Source organism: Pipistrellus hanaki (assembly GCF_964339955.1).
Source record: "Pipistrellus hanaki genome assembly, chromosome: 6".
Lineage (NCBI taxonomy): Eukaryota > Metazoa > Chordata > Mammalia > Chiroptera > Vespertilionidae > Pipistrellus > Pipistrellus hanaki.
The window spans coordinates 81,058,042-81,081,099 of NC_140508.1; the positions used below are offsets into that span (position 1 = coordinate 81,058,042).

Here is a 23,058-nt window from a genome sequence, read left to right on the forward strand (position 1 = left end):
CACTCTATCCACTCTGGCAAACCATTTAGGGCTATGACTCCTTTCCTGGTTCTGAGATTTTTCCCATAGGCCCAGGAGGATACCAGGCCGGGCAGACCCCGCCCACCAGCCCTGCTCAGACCCTCGGCACGCCCCGCCCCGCCCCTACGCTGCTTCCGCCCCGCCCATGCCTCTGAGGTCCCGCCTCTTCCTGGACGTCACATCCGGCAGGGCGCCATCTTGCTGGTTCGCGTGGGTCCCGGGCGTCCGGCCGGCGGTGGCTGGGGCGTGGGGAAGGGTGGGGTGAGGGGGCGAGGCCGCGGCGAGTGCGGCCAGACTCTCCTCCCCTCCGCCCCACCGCGTGCGGCCGGCGGCGGCATGTCCGCCTTCTCCGAGGCGGCGCTGGAGAAGAAGCTGTCGGAGTTGAGCAACTCGCAGCAGAGCGTGCAGACCTTGTCCCTGTGGCTCATCCACCACCGCAAGCACTCGCGCCCCATCGTCACCGTGTGGGAGCGGGAGCTGCGGAAAGGTGAGTCCCCGGGAGCCCCGTGCCCCGATCGGCCCCGCGCCGCCCGGCGCCCCGGCCCCCCGGCCCCCCCGGCCCTCCGGCCCCCCGGCGCCCCGGCCCCCCGGCCCCCCCGACCCCCCGGCCCCCCGGCCCCCCGGAGCCCCGGCCCCCCGGCCCCCCGCGGGCCGGAGAGCGGCGTGCACGGCGCTGCCCGCCAGGCCGGCCCTGTGTAGGTATTGCTGGATCCAGGGGCGAAGGGTTAAAAAAAGACCGATTGGTTTAACACGGAAACAGTCACTCGGGGCTCAGGACCCCGCACCTAACGGGCCAGACATTCAGGCAGCCGGGCATTTTTTTGTTTTTGTTTTTGTTTCTTTCATTCTGCACATCAGGAATGGAGGCTGGCCAGGAGAGAAGTAGGGAGGTGCAAAGGAAAAGATTGGTGTGAGGGTGGGGGTGACTGTCATCATGTCTATAGCACATCAGCACAGTCTTGTAAAATTAGTAAAGGAATCAGTTTTAGAACTGGGAAGTCTGCAAGAAGATGTGGAGTGCCAGGGAGAGAAACCTGGGTGTATAGGTTTTAGAGGACCTGGGTTGGGCCGATTTCTTTCTTTCTATTTGTTTGTTTGTTTATTTATTTATTTATTTATTTATTCTGTGTACATATCTTACCATTGCTCCCTCCCTCCTCCCATACATACCCTCCCTCCCCAGAGTTTTGTGTCCATTGGTTGTACTTATATGCATGTATACAAGTCCTGCGGTTGATCTCTTATCTCCCCCATGGGCAGATTTATTAATCTCGGTATTGGAGTTGCTTCATCTGATTATGAGGTGTTTGGATTAAGTGATCTAAGGTCATTTCTTGCTGATTGTGTGCGTCTAGGGCAACCGTCTTTGTTTTTTCGATGCTGCTTCTGTAAGGGAAGTTAACTTTTTCCAGTAGTAATTTACTCTCACTGAAATACCCAGAATCATTTTACTTCTGCACAGCACCTTCATCTGTAAGAACTGATTGCATGTTAGTGCGACTGAAAATTAAAAAAAAAAAAAAAAATACGTTTGCGTAGTCTGGATTTGTACCTCAATTCTTAATTCGTTGAGTAGAGAAAGTGGGTACTCTTCGTTGTTGATGTAGTGAAAAGATGGTTATTTATTAAGGGTTTTAATAAGTTGTTATTGATCAAAATAGATGCCTGTTTACCGACCCATGTGAAAACCATTATGCTGTATTAATTAATATGAGAGCCTTGGCTATTTAGAATGGAGACAAAACTTTTTTTTCTTTTGTGTTAATTCAGTAGAAGAAATTGATTTAGAGCTCCATTTTCAGTTCATATATAAGTGTGTGTGAATATTTGACTCTCAAGGAGGAATTTATCTTTAGTGAGTTGGTCAGAAAGGTTTGAGAAATCCATATATAAAGATCTGGAAAATAGCTGTGAATTTTGAGATGGCAGGAATGTCTTTGCTTCTATACCTTACTGGATTTCAAAATCAGCAACAGGTTTATCCTTTTTGGCGGCTGGAGCATTTAAAAACACTTACAGCCAATAGGGGGTTGATATCAGACTATTATCAAGAACGACCACAAATCAGTAGAAAAATGGTGATACTGTTAAACGTGAGAGAAAACTTGAAAGGCCAATAAATGATACTTAATCTTACTAATCAGGGAAAAATAAACCAGTGAGACGCCACTTTATATTCTTTTTAAAAAAAATAATTTTCATTCTTTTTTTAAGAAAAATTTAAAAATTGATTTTAGAGAGTAAGGGAAGGGGAGAGATAGAAACATCAATATACATCTCATGTGCGGATCGAACCCACAACCCAGGCATGTGCCCTTGACTGGAATGGAATATGGGACCTTCAGTCCGCAGGCAGACACTCTGTCCACTGAGCCAGACTAGCTAGGGCTCCACTTTATATTCTTTATTTTGCAAAATTAAAAAGAAAGACAATACCAGGAATTGGTGAGGATAAGGAGAAATGAACTTTTTTTTTGGAGGGGGTGGAGAGAAACGAACTTTCTCACCCTGTCGGTGAGAATATAAAAAGGCAATCAGTTTAGCAACCTCGAAAAAGTTGAAATATACGTTTATCCTTTGACCCATCAGTTTTCTTTCTAGGAATATATCCTAGAAACTAGTATCTATGCTCAAGGAGTTATGTTTATTGCAGCCTGTTAGTAACAAAATTAGATACAGTTTTAAACATCTCATTACTGTATGAACAACTGTACTGTGATATTTACATAATGTAGTACTGTCTAGTTTTCATGAATGAACTAGAGTTACATAAAACATGACAGATTAAAAACAACAGTAAACAAAATATTGAGCTGAGAAAGCAAGGTACAGACCAATATGCCATTTAGTAGTTTGAAAACATGCAAAGCAATACTCTAGTTTATAGATATCTGTAGTTTCAGTTACATGCATCATAAGGATTAACACCCTATTCTATAAATAGTGGTGTTGACATAAGAAACATCCAAATTGTAGAGAATTTTTACAAGAGTTTATTTGAGTCAAACTGACGACATATGCCAGAGAATGCTCTGGAGAATAACAGTTTTGCAGCTTTTGTGTATTTGAAATTCAGGAGGGGAAAGGAAGGTAGGGATTGGATTACAGGATAGTTAACAAGATTATGAGTTCTCTTGAGGATTACTATCCCCTTTGAGGGGATTCTGGTATATCAAAGGTGTGCTAACTAGATCATAAGAGCAATGCTCAGGGCTGGTTTAAAACCTTTCTCTGAAGAAGTTATAGGCCTGGGGCCTGGCTACACCTCACCTCCCAGTTAGGAATTTCTGATCAGATCTACCTGTGAGGTTATATTTGTCCATCGTCGTTAGTTCATAAAGGAGAGAGGAAATGAAAATGGGTTTGTTATCAATTTTTAAAATATTGATACAAATGTCAGAAATGATAGATGTGTTATTTATTACCTGTGTTTGGGGATGTTTCCATGTTTAAATGCTTCATAATTAGAAAATTTAAGGCATATAAATAGATGCTTTAGGAACTGAATGGTGTTGGTGATTATAATAAGGTTGGTAATAGTGATAATTCTGTATTTAATTTTTATACTGTTCACAGCGGCTGTTCCGGTTTTAGATTGCCATTTACACTACACCAAGCATGTCAAACTCAAAGGCTAACACCAGCCAAATAAACAAGGTGTAACTTTATGTTAAAAAACAAAAGCTTCCATTTTCATAGCAACGTAGGTTTATTTCCATAGAAACACGCTGAATACAAAGGGCTGGAATAAATGAGTAATCATTAAAAAAATAATAGGACATTTTAATAAAAATTAATACTTTTTCTTGAACATTAGCTTACCAGACACTGAATAACTGCACAAATTAATAAACGTAACACAAATAAACCTATTTTTCTTGTTCTCTGAAACCAAAATAATTCCTGTTGTGCACACCAAACAAGTCAGTCTAAAACTAATGACTTGACCATTGGCTGCTAAAATATTCGCTGCTACAGTATTAGTGGAGAGAGGGTGTGCCTGCGTAAGCGCCTGAGGGAAATGAATGAAATACAGTTGTAATGATCGGTAATTATTGAACATTGTAGTTCGTTATTAATAATTCTGTCTAACAGGCTATTGTAAAAATTAAGTTATGAATTTTTTATTACATTTCTTACATGCCATTATATTGGCTGGGCTGCAAAAATATTCATTGTGGGCCACATGCATGCTGCCTGTGGGCCGCAGGTTTGACATGCTTGCACTATACCATGGTCCTAGTTCCTACAGGTGCTTATTTTGAGTTTTGAAAAGAAGTCAACCTAGTGAGTGTGGAATGGAATTTGCTTGTGGCTTTATTTTGCATCATAACGATTAGTCTGACTATATAGTGAGGATTTATTTCTGGGCTCTTTATTCCATGGGCTATATGCCTCTTTTATACCACAATTGACCCTTGAACAATGCAGGGCTAGAGGGATACCAACCCCTAGTGCAGTCAAAAATCTGCAAATAACTTACCCCCAAACTTTACTAATAGCCTAGTGTTGACTGGAAGCTTATGGATAGCATGATCAATGAACACATTTTGTATGTTATATGTATTATATACTATGTTCTTAAAGTAAGGTAGAGAAAGAAATGTTATTAAGAAAAACATAATATCCCGGCCAGTGTTGCTCAGTGGTTGAGTGTCAACATATGAACCAGGAGGTTGAGGTCCGATTCCATTTCCATTCCCCATCAGGGCACAAGCCCCAGAAGGGGGGCATGCAGGAGGCAGCCAATCAGTGATTCTGATCATTGATGTTTCTATCCCTCTCTCCTCCCTTCCTCTCTCTAAAGTCAATAAAAACATTTAAAAAAAAAATCATAAGAAAGAGAAAATATATTTAGTATTTGTTTAAAAATTAGCATTTAAGTGGACCCACACAGTTCAAACCTACATCTTTCAAGGGTCAATTGTGTTCTGATTACTGTAGCTTTCTAGTAAGTCTCCCCATTATAATTTTCTTTTTTGAGGTGGTTTTGGCTATTTGGGATGAGAATATATGAATTTTAGGATGGATTTTTCTTTTTCTGCAAATATGCCCTTGGGAGTTTGAGAGACATTGCATTTAATCTATAAGTCGTTTTGAGTATTGTTATCTCAATATTTACTCTTCTAGTTCATGAATATTGGATGTATTTCAATTTATTTATGCCTTCTTTCAGCAGTGTTGTAGTTTTTGGTATATAAGTTTTATAACTCCTTAATTAAATTTATTACTATTTTATTGTTTTGATATAACTGTAAGGAATTGTATTCTTAGTTGCCTTTTGTATTGTTCAGTTGTAATTGATAAGTATAACTGATTTTTGAATGTTGATTGTGTATCTTGCAACTTTGTTAAATATGTTTATTAGTTCTAATAGTTTTTTTGGTGGAATCTGTAGGGTTTTCTACAAGTAAGATTATGTCATCTGTAAACAGAGATAATATTACCTCTTTTATTTCTTTTTCTTGAGTTGCTATGGCTAGAACTTCTAATACTATCCTATATAATAAAAGCCTAATATGCAAATCGACCAAATGGCAGAATGACCAGTTGCTATGATGTGCACTGGCCACTAGGGGGCAAACTTTCAACACAGAACTGCCCACAGGCCCCAGGCCAGCCAAGGCGGGTGCCAGCAGGGCCTTACCCCCCGCCCCCCCCCCCCCCCCATCCCGAATCGCCCTATCAGTTGCCCTGCAGAGGGAGGCGACTGGCAGTGGCAGCGGGCGGGGCCAGCCGTTGAACTAACTGGGCGCAGCTCCCGCATTGAGCATTTGTCTCCCGAGAGGGAAGCGGCTGCGGGGGGCAAGGCCAGCATGCCCCTCCCCCTTCGCCTCACCCATCACTCCACATATTGGCCCTGATTGCTGACCTGTGCACGAATTTTGTGTACCAGGCCTCTAGCGTTAAGTAAAAGTTGTGAAAGTGGACACCCTCCTCTTCCTGAATCGTAGGGAGAAAGCTTTCAGTCTTTTTCAGTTAAATATGGTGTTAGATGTGAGTGCATATCTTTTTAATGATCTGTGTGACAAGATGGGAAGTGTACATAAAGTACTATGTATAGAACATTCTGGAGGAAATATACTTGTGTGATTGAGTTATGAATGAAATCAGCTGCTTTTTTCATGGTGCACCATTTTTATTTAAAAAAAAAAAAAAAAAAAGGACAGAGAAACTGGTTATTCAGACTTGGTATTTGGCAGGTTTTTCTCATAAGTGAATGTAGTGAGCCTGTTTTGTCGAGGAAGAATACTGACAGTATTTGTTGCCATTATGAAATTCAAGGTTTCAAGCAAAAATTAGAATTTTGGAAAATTTGCATCTGCCACCCTGAGTCTATAAACTTTCCAATACTTTTTAACACTTTTCCAGTGAAATCAATAATGATATTTACAAATGTGATTTTTGATACTCCCTGATAAAATGTTTCAACGTTTGGAATATCTGTGTAACTCAGCTAAACCAACATTCTTCAAAAGACTGATGCACAATGTTACAAAATTCTGCATAAGTAAAACATCCATGGTAAACTAACGGGTTTTAATATAATAAAGTTTTTTATATGTTTTCAGATTTTATATTGTAATTGAGAATCTTAAAAATCACAACTTGTTGGGTTTTGGTGTTGTTTTAAAGAAGATACCCACAATTTATCTGTAAAGGCCATTCAAATACTTTTCTCTTATCAGCTGTATGTCTGGGGGAGGCCTGCTTTTTTTCATTATTTCCAACAAAATCATATATTGTGGTTAAGTTTTGGAAACTTATCTTTTAAACAAATGTTATTTATGTTAGCATATAATGTTTTTCTATTATTGCTCTTGGATGAATTAATACATATTTTTAAATTTCCAATAAGGTAAGTATCCGAAGCTCTTTTTTTTTTTTTTTTTAAATATATTTTATTGATTTTGTACGGAGAGAAAGGGAGAGAGATAGAGAGTTAGAAACATCGATAAGAGAGAATCATCTATCAGCTGCCTCTTGCACACCCCTACTGGGGATATGCCTGCAACCAAGGTACATGCCCTTGACCGGAATCGAACCCCGGGACTTTTCAGTCTCCAAGCCGATGCTCTATCCATTGAGCCAAACCGGTTTCGGCTCTTTAGATTTCTCAGTAATTACAAGAGCATGAGGGGTACCGAGATCAGAAAATTCGAGAACTACTCTCACATTAACAGAGACCATGAATGCTTTACATTAATTTTGTTTTATTTAATTGTAATCTTGCCTAATTCATTATAGTTGTTTTAGTTTTCAAAACTAACTTTTAAATCTGTGTAATTACTATTAATAATCCATAAAAAATATGTACAGTAATGTCTGAAGTTTCTTCCAACCACCTCTTCCTAGGAGTGCTTTAGCTCTGAAACTAGAGGCCTTAATGTGGAAATTTTTAAAAATACTATTATATGTAGATAATTATAGGTTCACATGAAGTTATAAGAAATAATACAGAGAAATCCTTTTTACCCCTTGCCAGTTTCTTCCAATGATAACACCATGCAAAAATAGTTTTCTATAAAATTTTAAAACAAGATATTGCAAAACAACACTGCAACTGTGATATTGACATTGATATAGTCAAGATACAGAGCATTTTCATTATCACAAGGAATCCTTGTGTTGACTTTTCACAGTGACATCCACTTCACTCTTGGTACACCCTCTACTTAACCCGGTTTTTCAAATTTTTATGAATCAAGTTTTCAGTGTCAGTTTTAAGAACTCTGCTTAGCCCTGGATTCTGAAGATTTTTTTGTACATTTTGTTCTAAAATGTGTCTAGTTTTATATTTAAGTCCATGATTCATTTAGAGTTAATATTTGTATAAGGTGTGAAATTTAGGGTTCACTTTTTGCATAAAGATATTTAGATGTTTCAACATCATTTGTTGAAAAGAGCATTTTTCCTTCATTCTGTTGCTTTTGTGCCTTTGTCAGAATTGACCTGGGCATAGCCCTTGGCTGGTTTTGCTCAGTGAATAGAGAGAGTGATGGCCTGATGACTGAAGGATCCTGGGGTCAATTCTGGTTAAGGGCACATACCCAGATTGCGGGCTCGATCCCCCATAGGGGGCATGCAGGAGGCAGCTGATCAATGATTCTCATCATTGATGTTTCTATCTATCTCTCCATCTCCCTCTGTGAAATCAATAAAAAATATATATTTAAAAAAAATTGACCTGGGCATATTTGTGTGAATCTATTTCTGGGTTTTCTATTATTCTAGTCTACTGATCTATGTGTATCTCCCTCCACCAATACCATACATAGTTTTGATTATGATAGCTATATAATAAGTCTTGAAAATTGATAGGTTATGTTTGCTATATATATTTTTTTCTTTTGCTATATTTTCAAAATTGTTTTAGCTATTCTAGTTTACTTGCTTTTCTATACAGACTTTAGGATAATGCAACTTTTATCAAGATCTTAACAAAATAATCTATATTACAAACAAGATTATCCTAAAGTCATTCTCAAGGAATACTTCATTGGAAGTGTTCTGCACTTTCGGTCCATCACATTAACAGATGCATAATGTGAACTTACTTTATATTTAAGGACAACTTTGATCATTTGGTGTGTTATGAATCCATTATACACTCCCCATCACCTTTTATTTACTCAGTGATTGTAGCAGCCACTGATGAGTTGGTTTAACCCTTTTTTTTAAAAATCAGGGGTTGCCAAAATGTGAATTTCTAAATTTTTTTAATGATAATACTTATTTTTATTTAACATGTACCAAATATTACATGTATATTGCACACAAATATTGGAAACTTTTATTCCTTCCTGAAAGCACTTGAGATGAAAGGCTTAGACATATTTTTGTCAAAACCTTTTAAAGTATTATTTTATTTCCCATATTTCTTGTCTGGGTACATTAATATTACCTTATACATGTATATGCTTGTAAATATATACTTATATTAATGTATGTGTAGAAGGTTGAAATGTAGCAGAAACAACAGAAAACGAGAGAAAGAAGACAAGAGACACAGAAAATAAGCAGATGTGAAGGGCAAACAGTGAATGTCTAAGGCCTACTCACTGAGGGAAAGGTCGCCAATGGCCTGGGAGAACTCTCACCTCTCTGGCAGAACCTGAGATGAAAACTGCCAGTTCTGAAACTGTCTTTGGGGGTCCAGTCATTCCGTGTTTACAATCCAGAATTCTCTGTAACCGAGATTCTCAAAAGTGTGAACCCCAGGCTGCAGCATTAGTATGTCCTGATAGTTTGTTGGATATGCAGATTCGTGGGTTCTACCCCAGATCTACATCAGAAGTTATGTGGATAGGAACCAGTAATCTATGCTTTCATAAGCCTTCTAGGTGATTCTGAGGCATACTGAAATTGTATAAGAACTTTCTTTCATCAACCATTGGTGACTCTGAAATTCTGTTCAAATGGGCACAACAGGATAAATGTTTACTTTTTCCCCTTTGTCAACTGAGTCATTTATTTAGCAACCTTTTTTTTTTTTTTTTTTTTTTGAGGTATAATGGCCATAACAGTTTTAATATAATAACCAGTCTTCACAAAATAACTTTAATATGTTGTGTCTGGGCTAGCAGCATCTCACACTGTGACATTCCTATCCTATATATTAAAAGGCTAATATGCAAATTGTCCCCTTGACCAGGAGTTCGACCAGGAGGCAGGCTGGCCAACTGCCCGTGTCCCCTCCCCCTGGCCAGGCTGGCCGGACCTACCCATGCATGAATTCATGCACCAGGCCTCTAATATATATGTGTGTGTATGCAGATACCTGCATCCCATCTTTATAATTCAAGGTTACAGTTAAATACTCCTAATTCACTTGATTACCATTGTAATAGGTGATCAGAAACTTTGTACTTTCTAAAAAAGGACATGCTTAACATTTTCTGACATTACTTCTAAATTCAGGTGAAGCACAAAAATCCCCCAAAACATATATTCTGCTCTAAAATTAAGTGGTTGAGAGTTTGTAGTAAAAGCTATCATGTTTTAACATTTCCACTACAGAGTACATACAAATAAACAAAAATAATTGCTATTTAAAACATGTAATGGATATACCATGATTTCTTTAATCATCTCTCTTTTTCTTTTTCTTTTTAAATATATTTTGATTTTTACAGAGAAGAAGGGAAAGGGATAGAGAGTTATAAACATCGATGGGAGAGAAACATCAACCAGCTACCTCCTGCACACTCCCCACTGGGGATGTGCCCTCAACCAAGGTACATGCCCTTGACCGGAATCGAACCTGAGACCCTGAGTCCGCAGGCCAACGCTCTATCCACTGAGCCAAACCGGTCAGGGCTAATCATCTTTTTTGATGTTATCACCAATATCTTTAGTGATTTCTTTGTGCAGTTATGATGAATAGTATATATTTATATTTATCAATAGTATATATTCCTAGAAGTGAAATACGTATGCAGGGTCAAGGGATTTGTGTATTTACATTTTTTATAGATATTGCCAGGTTACTTTTTAAAATATGTGTTTTTTATTTTTTAAAGGGAGAGGAAGGAAGAGGAAGAGAGAGAAACATTAATATGAGAGAGAAACATTGATCAGCTGCCTCCCTTACCCACCCCACTAGGAATTTAACGGCAACGTTTTGGTGCACAGGACAATCAACCGACTGAGCCATACCAGCCAGGCCGCTGAATTACTTTTCTAAGACATTGCACTAATTTATGTTTTAACTACCAATATCTGAAGGTATCTATTGGTGGTACTCTTTATTGGCGGTACTCTTATCCATTCTCTTGCCAATTTTAGTTAGTGTCATATTTTCATTTTGATTCATCTAAAATGTTGAAAATGATAATTGTTTTTAATTGCTTGACATTTGTGTTTTCTTTGACCTTCCCATCACGGTACTTGCCCATTTTTTAAGAGGTTATTGATTGTGAGAACTCTGGAATGGAGGGGAAGAAATGAAAATATTTTAATTCAAAACACTGAAAATAAGCAAGAGCTGCTGAACCTGTAGGAAAGTTTGTCTTTCATAATTTGAAATTGAGGTTGCTGAGAGCAGTGTAATTTTAAAAGTGTTCCCCTTTTCAGCTATGCAAGGTGAAGTTAAGATTGGACACCAAGTTCTTGGTACAAATAATTAAAGACATAGGTCTAGGCCAAAATTTATTGACATAATAAATACCGAGCAAATTCTGAGTCAGCTGCTAGGCTTGATTTTCATAGATTGGTAGTTGAGATTGACAGTTGTTGCTTTCCATGGAACTTTATTTAGTTGGAAATCATAAGATTACATAAAATAATTATTAAGTGCTTCCTAGGAAATGTATGAAGTGTTACGAGAACACATCAGGGCTGCCTAACCTGTGTGTAGATGTAGAGGAACCCAGTTAGCAGATGGGAAGGATGGGTAGGAGTTGAGGAATAGTAGTAGCAGTAGTGGTAGTGGTGGGCATGAAGAGAGTAGTGTAGAGGACAGACCTGCTAGGTTTTGGGTTCACAATGAGTTAAAATGTTATCTGGAGAACCATAGAAAATCTTTAAAGGGGTTAAAGCACAAGGGATGGATGGGCGACTAAGTCTGGGGCATCCTGGCAGCGATACCGGAATACACCAGCTCTATCCATTTTCACCCACCTCAGCTTTAAGGAGCAGTGCTTGACTGAACTCTTTGTCCAATCTGGGACAGGTAAAGCCCTTTTAAAAACTATCTGTTGATGATGCACTCTCTGTGGCAAAGAATATTACTGAGTTAAAGTAGAGTGTGCCTTAGAAGCCCCATCCATTTACCGAACATGTATTTTTGTTTCAAGATAATGGCTTTTCTTATTTCTTTCTATAAAACCTACAGTAATGCTCTTTGGGGTGTGTGTGGGTGTGTGTGTGGGTGTGTGTGTGTGTTCAAATTAAGAAAATATTTTTATTGATTTCAGAGAAGAAGGGAGAGGGAGGGAGTTACAGAAACACGAATGATGAGAGAGAATCATTGATTGGCTGCCTCCTTCACTCCCCATACTGGGGATGGAGCCTGAAACCCAGGCATGTGCCCTGACTGGTAATCCAACTGTGACCTGCTGGTCATAGGTTGGTGCTCAGTCACTGAGCCACGCCAGCCAAGTTGTTTATTCAATTTTTTTCTGCCTCTGTCCATGTAGAAAGCTTTCCCTGGAGAGAGGGTTCTGAAATTTATAGGTAGCACAATATAATTTTAGCTTTTTGTTGTATTCATCAAATCTGTGATTTTTAAATTTCAATCTCCATGGAAACATAGGTGATTAAGTTAGATTATGATATACTGCATTATATCAAAATGAGTAGGCATATGGTCTGTACAGGTTAAGAAAATAATTAATGACCCTACCACTTTCTGATTATGAATAAACAAAACTAGATTATGAACTGATTGTGAATTAGTGAAATTAGATGGCATTTCTAGAATCCTGATTAAATTGGTTTCATATTGTTTATTTAATATCCCAGATTCTGGTTTTTGATACCTTGTAATTGATTTTTCATTTGATTGTGCATTATTTTTAAAGATTGGATTTCATATAGTGCTTAATAGTATTAATAAAATTTTATACAGATAGAGTCACAGAAGTGCATTTTTGCACAGACATGAGGATTTCAGTGTATAAAAGTATTAGTTTGGGAATAGCGACAAGACTAGTCATCAATGAAAAGTAGTTTGGTTGACTTAGTAAAACAGCAATGAAACAGAAAGATTCCTACTTGAATACATAATTGATCTCCAGAAACCATAGAGTAGTTATCCTGATGAGTTGAAGAATAGTAACTTGATAAGTTTGGTTGTAGAATGAAAAACTAGGGTTTAACATGATAAGTAATGGTCAAACAGATTAATTCAGGTGTTGAGAAAGTTTGTTCAAGTTAAGTGAGGATATTTTAAGTAGATTTTAAAATTTTTTTATTTTTCAGCCAAGCCAAACAGGAAGCTTACTTTTCTCTACCTAGCCAATGATGTCATTCAGAACAGCAAAAGGAAGGGGCCGGAGTTTACAAAAGATTTTGCACCAGTTATAGTGGAGGCTTTTAAGCATGTTTCAAGGTATGATCACTATTTTGGGTACTAGGTAATCTGTTTTAAATGCATAATATGTCCTTTTGCTAAACTTGCCTTAAGCTATTAAATTAAAAACCAAGGAATGTATTTTTTTGAAGTTTTCATTTGGAAAGATTTTTATAAATGGCATTTGTAAATGTGTTACATATTTCTGTGAAGGAAATTTTTTTTTAAACTGTTGCTAAAGTGGGCATTTAGAGTACTTGAATTATAGCTTTCTTTAAAGAGAAACTGCCATATTGGAATAAACATTGTTCAGAAGAATGACGGTATTGAATTGAAAATTTGTGGCTTATAAAACTATCAATATTTCAGCTAATGTTTCTGGATAAACTTAGTATGTTTTCTCATATTACTTATAATGATTTTAAGGTTTTCTAGTGTGAGGGTGGGTATATGTCATAATATTGTTAATTGCTTTGGAAATCTAGGATATTTAAAATAATCATCAACCTGCTGAAAAATTTTGCTACAGAAAGATTCTGAGAGTAGGAGTCTCCTTCGGCTATGTCCTTTTAAAATGCTTATTTCCAAACATCATATGGATATACTTGGTCAATAACTGGGTAAACATTATTGGGATAGACTAGTAGATCAGTCTAAATTACATAGTTCAGTGGTGAATGATGATTTGTGTTGAATGAGTTAAGGATGAAAATATACTCACCCATATGCCTTTACAGATTTAGTCACATTGGATGCATTCTTTTAAAATTACAGAGTGATATACTGCTGTATGTTGTTTTCTTGAATAAATATTATTTATCTTTTAAATTAGATATTGTCTTTTATCATCTTTTTAGATGTTGGTATTTAAATCTTAGAATTCAGTCCTAGGTCCTCTTCAGGGGTCGTATTCTTCCCTTGCCCTCTGAATGATTTCATATACTGCATGTAACCAGTTATTATCCACACCCAAATAACTCACAATCTTATGTTCCAGCCCAGATATTTTTTCTTGTAGACTTGTATATCCAGTTGTTTATTAATTTTTTAGTTGTGTGCTTCCAAAGAGCTCAGACTCACCGTGACTGACAGTGAACTCAGTGTGCCCTTGCTCTATGCCATACATTGCTTCTCTAGGTTTCACTCTGTGTGAGAAATCACATGTCATCTTTCACTCTCTGTGACTTATACCATGCTGTTCTCTCCTCCTCTCCTCCTATTCCATATACTACATACAGTTCCCTCAGTTCTTTAGATTTCTCCCCATTCCGATTACCATATTGTCAATTCTGTACAAGTTCAGTAGCCTCCACTATTGTTTAATCCTTTTAGAAACTAGTCAGATTTGCAGAGCTGATCATAACACTCCCTTGCCTTGGAGTCATTCTCATTTGTCCTAGAGATCAGTTAAAATGTCCTGAGCAAGACCTAAGATGCGTCTTTATCTTTGACACATCTTATGTGGGTATCTCTCAGTTGGTCAGGGCATGGTACAAGAGTCAACCAGTGGATACATAAATAAGTGGAACAACAAACTCATGTTTCTCTTTCTCTCCCTCCTTCCCTCTTCCCTCTTCCCTCTTCTTTCTTTCTTTCTTTCTTTCTTTCTTTCTTTCTTTCTTTCTTTCTTTCTTTCTTTCTTTCTTTCTTTCTTTCTTTCCTTCCTTCCTTCCTTTTTCTTCTTCTTCTTCTTCTTCTTCTTCTTCTTCTTCTTCTTCTTCTTCTTCTTCTTCTTCTTCTTCTTCTTCTTCTTCTTCTTCCTCTCTCTCTCTCTCTCTCTCTCTCTCTCTCTCTCTCTCTCTCTCTCTCTCTCTCTCTCTCTCTCTCTCTTCTCTCTCTTCTCTCTCTCTCTCTCTCTCTCTCTCTCTCTCTCTCTCTCTCTCTCTCTCTCTCTCATTAGTAAAAAAAAAAAAAGATGTTGCTTCATGGCCCAGACTACCTCTTCAGACTCCTCTCTTTCACTTCTTCCACACTCATACTCTGTAGTGTACAGTTTAAGCTAACCAAACCTCTTTTTATTTCTTTCTGCCTTAAGGCTTTTATATGTTGTATTTCCCTAGAATTCAGTAAAATATTTATGGTCTGCCTACATGTACTAGGTCCAGAGGATACAATAATGAATAAGACAAAATTGTGTTCTAGTGGAGCTTACATTTCAGTGGATGACACAGGTAATGACTAGATAGACAAGTGAATATATATTATAATGTCAAAGATAAGAAACATAAAGCAGGGAAGGAACTAGAGATATATGACCTTGCTCAGTTATATCATGAGGTAAAATATGACTATGTTAGGGAAGTGGCATTTCAATAGAGACTAAAGAAAAGGATGAAATGAGCATCATGTGACTTGAGGAGAGAAGGATTCTAAGTAGAGAGAACACTTGACAGAAACATTGACACAGGTGTGTGCTGGGCATTTTTGAGCATCAGCAGCTAGGGGATTTTTGTTGTTAATCCTCACCCAAGGATTTTTATTTTAAGCAATATATTTTTATTGATTTCAGAGCGGGAGGGAGAAGGAGAGAAACATCAGTGAGAGAGAATCATTGATCGGCTGCCTCTTGCACGTTCCCTACTGGGGATCAAGCCCACAACCTGGGCATGTGCCCTTGACCCAAATCAAACCCGGGATCTTCAGTTTGCAGGCCGACACTCTATCCACTGAACCAAACTGGCTAGGTCCTGAGGATATTTTTCCCATTGATATTTAGAGAGAGTGGAAAGGAGCGGGAGAGACAGAGAGAGAAACATTAATGTGAGGAAGACACGTTGATTGGTTGCCTCCTGCACGTGCCCCAACTGGGTTTGGGAATCGAACCTGCAACTGAGGTACATGCCCTTGACCTGAATCAAACCTTCAGCCCTTCAGTCCTCAGGCTGACGCTCTAACTACTGAGCAAACCAGCTAGGGAAAGCAAGGAGATTTGTAGGAGAAGATATTAGAGAATGTGGACTGAGAGGTAGACAGGAAGCAGAACATGTCCACCTGGTGGCCCAGGGTAAGGATTTTGAGTTTATTCTTGGTATGATTGACAGTTCTTGGAAAAGCAGTGTGATCTATTCACATTGGAAGAGAATAGTGAGAATAAAGTCTGGGAGACCAATGAGAAGACTTAAATCCCCAGGACAGAGATAGTAGTGGCGCAGTCTACATTGGTAGTGATGCAGGCGGAGGAAGTCCCTGGGAGTAAGTCTGTTTGCCGCTTCCATGTGTGTCCAATCTTCAATCTCAAATATCACTTCCTCAGATATCATTCTTGATATCTCTAGAATTGTGCCAGGTCTCTGTTATGCCTCTCTTTAACACCTTGTTCTCTTTTGTGGCATTTATAAAAACAGCTGCCATAAATCTTCTATGTATTGCCTACGTCAAAAATAGTGCTTCGATTAAATATTTGTTGAATAAATTTCAAAATCACCCATTAGAAATCTTCCTTAGCCTCTTGTTTAGCACCCGTTAGATTAGGGGCATCTCCTTTGTAAAACCCTAGTAGCTGGCATTAACACATTTGCGTTTTTCTTTCTTTGTTTGTTTAATAATATGTCTATAAACTCTTTAAGGGAAGCAGAAGTATCTGTTTGGCTCCCTGCACCCCTGAACTGCTGGTCACGTAATGGTGCTCAGTAAGCAATTTGGAGCTCTTTTCAGGGAGTGAGTGTCTGATTGTATTTAAATTACCCTTATCTTTTCAGTAGCACTATACTTTTTACTGTTGTATTTTTTTTTTTTTCTTTAGTGAAACTGATGAAAGTTGTAAGAGGCACCTTGGAAGAGTGCTTTCTATTTGGGAAGAAAGATCTGTTTATGAAAATGATGTATTAGACCAACTTAAGCAAGCTCTGTGTAAGTATATAATCTTTTATCATGATCTCTTCATTAAAATGTATTTTTTAAACAATATCTTTTTATTGATTTCAGAGAAGGAAGGGAGAGGGAGAGAGAGAGAGAGAAACATCAATGATGAGAGAATCATTGATTGGCTGCCTCCTGCATGACCCACACTGGGGATTGAGCCACAAACCTGCATGTGCTCTGACTGGGAATGGAACTGTGACCTGCTAGTTCATAGGTCGACGCTCAACCACTGAGCCACGCTGGTCTGGCAAAATGTAACCTTTCATTAAGCTTATTGAGTAGCTCAGCTGATTAGAGCATCATCCCGATATACCAACTTTGTGGGTACAATCCCTGGTACCCACAATGTTTTGGGTACAATCCACTGAATGCGTAAGTAAGAGCATTGACAATAACAAAAATATGTTCTTTCATTGAAACCTAAATTTTCTTTCAATTCAGATGGTGATAAGAAGCCTGGGAAGCGAACTTATGAACAGATAACAGTGGATGAAAATGAAAACTGTTCTGCTCTGGGATCTCCAGGTGAACCACCACAGGTAGAAGTTTTTCTCTGTTAAGGGAGTTAACTTCATGTGGCCACAACGCTCTATTAATTTCAGTGTTTCACTTTTATAAATTGATTTTTATTATAGTTCTGGGCACAAGAAAAGCTACATGAATATCTTATATTTCTGATTAATATTTGTTATGTTTAATATAATACGTTGTGCAGTGTATATTAGGGCAATCATATATTGTATAGAAAGGATTTCTGATTGCTTAGTATGATGAGATCTGGTAAGGAACCTACTACTTAAACAGTTACCTTTTAAATAAATATTATATAAGACTATTTGTTGCATGACTAAAGTACACTAAGCATTTCATTTCTAGAGATAACACTGCCCCTTTTTAAGTATTTTTGCTTTTAAATATGTAAAAACCAGTCTTAGAAGAACAAGTTTTGTGTGGCTATACTAGGACTGTGTAGTTTCTTGATAAGATAAATTGGATTAGAATTGTTAACTTAATATTCCATGTTCTCTCAGGTTGATATAGTATAGCATTCCTTACCTACTAGATGATTCCAGAAAGACATTTTTAACTTTTAATTATGTGGGCATTGAGTCTTAAAGCTTCCTCCTTCTATGTTTCAAACATATAGGAGGGACAGATAAAATTTAAAAGGAGAAAATGAAGACATAGCCATACTCTTAAAACAAGGTAAATATCATGGTGGGCTAGAAATGGTACAAAAACATAACTCTGTGTGAGCTAGGGCCTGATTTCTGCTGAGCTGTCATCTGGAAGCAGACATGGGTTGCCAGAAATTAATATCCTAGAGGGTATCAAGAAACACAGTGTTCTGTGGGAGTTTGAGGACTGGACCCAAACTCTGCATAAAACCAGAGGCTGGTAGAGTTTTTTCTCATGACAGGCGCTTGAAAGAAAGGTACAGTTGGTTCCTTCCTAGAACTATGGATTTATGTCAGTCAGTACTAGGGAGGCAGAAAGAATCCAACCAAGGTGCTCAACTAGGGCCTTGAGCCAAGCTACCTGTTGATGCAGTGACAGAAATGCTGAAGCCAATGTGGTCTCCAAAGGATGAGAGCTAGAAAAGTAATAAGAACATAACATTTGAACCAGACAAATACTAAGGTCTATATTTCTTTCCATTCGGTAATAAGGCAGAAAATCATTTTGTTAAGAGCTTTATTATGATGTCATGAACAGTAGTTTATCTGAATTCTAGCAAGTCTGACCCCTTCCTACAGTCCCTGATGAAAGAGTAACCTCAGTTGTACTTCTTAGAAGTGTCTTTGAGTAACCATCTGCTGCTCTATTCTCTAGTATTTATATAAATATTGTTGCTTTTAGTTTTTTGTTGTTTTTTATTTTGTTGCTTTTCGTTTTATATTGACAACTTTCAGAGTAGTTGTAATTAATCTGATAAAATGGTGACTAGCTTTGTAGTCACCTTTTATTTATTTATCTCATTCTTTGTAAGAATGACTAAAATTTTTCTTTGTCAGATCCAGCGAACTCATTTCATTCTCCTCTGTTAGAAAGTCCTAGGCTAGAGTTGTTCCAGACAACTTTGCTTTATTATCTGATCCTTGACTCAGGATCGGGAATTTAGAATTAACTCGTGGGAATGTGAAGATGTGATGAGAATAAGTTGTAGTTAAAGCATGCATGTGTTGTCAAGACCAGGAAGCCAGGCTTCTTGGAACTCCAGAAAATTTTAGAAGACTGATGAAAAAATTACACACACCACCAGGGGTGGGCAAAAGTAGATTTACAGTTGTTTGTATAGGAAATAATACACTAATTAATATATAATAATACAAGAATAAACAGAACAAACTGTGTTTGCCACACTCACAACTGTAAACCTACTTTGGATCATCCTGTGTGTGTGTGAATTGGGGCACCATGAGAAACAAGCTTCCTGGTAATTGTCATTGCTCTTAAGTTCACTTTCATTGAAGGGATATAACTTATAGTGAAAAAATTTTTTAATATTGGGATTTGAAACTTAGTAATGAATTAAACGTACTTATTTCTTATTGGATTCCATTCATTCTTATGCTGTTCAGTCATTTGCTGTGTATAGATGCCAGTGATAGCTTTTTTTTGCAAGGGAATAACAAAGAAAACTCAGTATTCTATCTGTTGGTGTCATCTTAATATATACACAGAATTGGCAACTTTCTGTATTTTTCAATATGAGTATAATTAGTGCCCCAGGATCTAGTTTTAGAGATTAAGAAAAGAAAGGAGGTAGGATGGGATGAAGACAAGTAAAAAGAAAACTTGGTAATTTTTATTTGGAATCGCTGTATAGACATTATGAATTGTCAAGTCAGCAAAGATTTCACTTCGCTCCTAACTATAGCTTGCATATGAAACAATGCAACTAAAATTTCTAATAAAATAATTACTGTACTGGTTAAGCATTATGTAAGTACTAGTCAGATACGTGGAACTTCATAATATTTTAATGATCTCCTTAAACTATAGAATAATTGAAGGCACCGTATTTAAGCATGTTTCAAAACTGCATTTTTCCTATGCTTTAATTGTATCATTTAGAAATGGAGTGGCGGAGACTCTTCTGTGTTGTGATAGGTGATTTGTAGATCCTTCCCCCAATGTATACTTTCATAATGCAAAATTCTATTCAAGGATAATGATAATATAATGATTATGTCATACATAAAACTTGTTTTGTCCAGGTTTAAGTTATAGTCTCCTTCCCTTTTACCGTTGTGTGTGTTTGATATATAAATCAACCACATCAATTTAATAGTCAGATAATTCTTTTTACACTATCTGTCTCTGCCACTGGAGTATGAGTTCCTCATGGCCAAGGGCCACATCTCAGTTATATGTTTCCAATTTATATATTTCCAGTACCTAGGGTAGCTTTCTTTTTTTCCTCTTAATATACAAAAGAAATGGAGCCGAAACCGGTTTGGACTGAAAGGTCCCAGGTTCGATTCCCGTCAAGGGCATGTACCTGGGTTGCGGGCACATGCCCAGTAGGGGGTGTGCAAGAGGCAGCTGGTCGATGTTTCTCACTCATCGACGTTTTCTGGCTCTCTACCTCTCTCCCTTCCTCTCTGTGAAAAATCAATAAAATATATTAAAAAAAGAAAAAAAAAGAAAAAAAGAAATGGAGTGTCTTCTAGAGCAATTGATACTTCAAACTTTGAATTAGTAAGTAGCTCATAAGGATTAATAAATGTGAAATAAAAATTTCAAAACTATGAAATAAATTTTCTATTTGTTTAAGCTTCCTTTATTTTTGTTCTAAAGTTGTATAACTTTTTAGACTCTAGATCTCGTTAGAGCATTACAAGATTTAGAAAATGCTGCTACAGGTGATGCAGCAGTTCATCAAAGGATAGCTTCTTTGCCTGTTGAAGTCCAAGAAGTATCCCTACTAGATAAAATAACAGGTAAGATGTCGTAAATGTGATCTAAATTTTGGAGGGGGTTTGGGTGAGTGATGGCATTGTTTTTTTGTTTGTTTGTTTGTTTGTTTGTTTTGTTTTGTGTGCGTGTTTTGGCAGTAATTTTATTCTGTGCTTTTCTTAGATAAAGAATCTGGAGAAAGGCTTTCTAAAATGGTAGAGGATGCTTGTATGTTGCTGGCAGATTACAATGGCAGATTGGCGGCTGAAATAGATGATAGGAAACAACTTACTCGAATGTTAGCAGATTTCCTTCGTTGTCAAAAGGAAGCCCTTGCAGAGAAAGAGCATAAATTGGAAGTGCGTAACCTTTTCCTTCTTTAATGTTTATTTCATTAATTTATTTTTTTTGGTAGTAATTTATATCTTGATGTTCCTGTACATTTTTTTTTTAATAGACCTTTTTTAGACAGTGGCCCAGGTAAGTTATTACTTGCATTAATTGGTTTCTTTCTACTTGGATCAAATCCACCTGCCTAAGTAAATTTAGAGATTTGAATTAGCAGAATTGGTTGCATTTAAAACTTACTCATTTGAGATTCCAGTTATAGTAATTTACCTTATGAGTTTAAAATCCTTATTTTCAAGAATAAAAATAATGGGGAAATAGCAATTATTACACAGTCTGGTGTCAAATACAGTAAGTTATGTTTGGAAATATTTAATTCTTGTTCTGAATACATGAAATCTTTTGGGTATACAAAAGGTTTAAATAAAAAGACTTTGGGGCATAGAATTTGTTGTGGGTATGCTTGTTCCCAGTCTCTATTCCTGAACAATTCATCAGTTTTGCTCAGGAAAGTAATCTTTAAGTTATGCCTTTGTTTTATCCCTGATCCTGATTCTTAACATATTCCCACCTAGCTCATACATACCGTTTAAATTGAGAATTGACACTATTGATGAGAAATTTGGAGGTGTAGCAGTAAAAAAAAAAAGAAGAAGCACTCTCATATTTCCTTTGAGCAGAGTAGCAATTGTCAGAAGTGGATGAGCCAGATTTGGTTTTGTTTAAAAGAATCTTTCATTTGACTAGTTCTTGTTTAAATTGTATACTGCTCTAGTAATTTCTTATTCTATTAATACATAAGAGACTTTCTAATTTATCTGGATCCCTTTATTTAGAGATTGCTCTCTGCTAATTTGTAGTAAATTATGATATCACTTCTGTTAAGTTGCTTTCCTTTATTAGTGTTTAGTTGTCCTCCCCTCCTCTCAGGGTCAAGATCATATAATTCAAGCATTTCATAGTGTTTAGTTCTTGTTTCAGCAAACTCTAATTGTGCCATAGATGGTGCCATTTCTACCCCTGAGAGCATCTACCTGATGAAGTACCAGAAGTAGAGCTCTTATCCCCCTATGTCTTGGCTCTTAATTTAGCATTACCCCTTTTCAATTTGTTTCTCCTCTGCTCATATTCAGGGTGGGCAAAACTAGGTTTACAGTTGTGAGTATAAGAAACACAGTTTATTCTTTTCTTTTTAAATTGAATTTATTGTGATGATATGTAATAAGATTATATAGGTTTCAAGTGTAGTTCTAGAACACATCATCTGTATGTTGTATTGTGTTCACCAACCCAGTCAAGTCTCCTTCCTTCACCATTTACCCCCCCTTCACCCTTTTCTACCTCCCCTATATCTCTTTCCCTCTGGTAATTGCCATGCTGTTGTCTACCCAGAGTTTATTCTTATATTATTATTTATTCTTGTGTTATTTTCCATATGAATATCCTTAAACCTACGTTTGCCCCACCTATATATGCTCTTAGAACATAGTTGTTGACACCTTGCTCTTTCTGCCTTTAAAGAAGTTGCCCAGTTCTCCATAGAAAGTAAAAGAATTTGTTTAAAAGATAATTTTGATAGTTAACTTACTAGTTTTTGATCTTGTAATGGAACTTCAGTCTTAAACATATTATTACTTCTTTTATTAGCAGAACTAAGGGTAAGTAATGTCATACAGTTTTTGTCTTCAGCCTTTTGGTATGGTTTCTTTAACTTCTGTTGAGCTTTTGTTGCAGGTATTGGACATGGCGTATCTTCTAACGGTGTCATCATCATTAGCATATTCTTCCTGCTAAAAATAAATATCAAACTCCAAAGCCTGTATTGTCTCATGTTTTTAAAAATTGAGAATACTGAAACTGTTATTCTACTTTATATTGCTTTCTCACTTAAGTTGGTTATTTTTCACTGG

At 37.2% G+C, this 23,058-nt stretch overlaps 1 protein-coding gene across 1 annotated transcript in view; it reads left to right on the forward strand.

Annotated features, from left to right (window-relative positions):
• Nucleotides 1-205: 205 nt before the first annotated feature.
• Nucleotides 206-23,058, forward strand: part of RPRD1A (regulation of nuclear pre-mRNA domain containing 1A) — a 32,406-nt gene continuing 9,553 nt past the window's right edge. The window contains exons 1-6 of the mRNA XM_084887421.1: nt 206-508; nt 12,946-13,075; nt 16,779-16,885; nt 17,339-17,436; nt 20,718-20,844; nt 20,984-21,159. Coding sequence (XP_084743547.1) covers nt 358-508; nt 12,946-13,075; nt 16,779-16,885; nt 17,339-17,436; nt 20,718-20,844; nt 20,984-21,159 — 789 coding nt within the window. The 5' untranslated portion in view covers nt 206-357. The remainder of the gene's footprint in view (nt 509-12,945; nt 13,076-16,778; nt 16,886-17,338; nt 17,437-20,717; nt 20,845-20,983; nt 21,160-23,058) is intronic.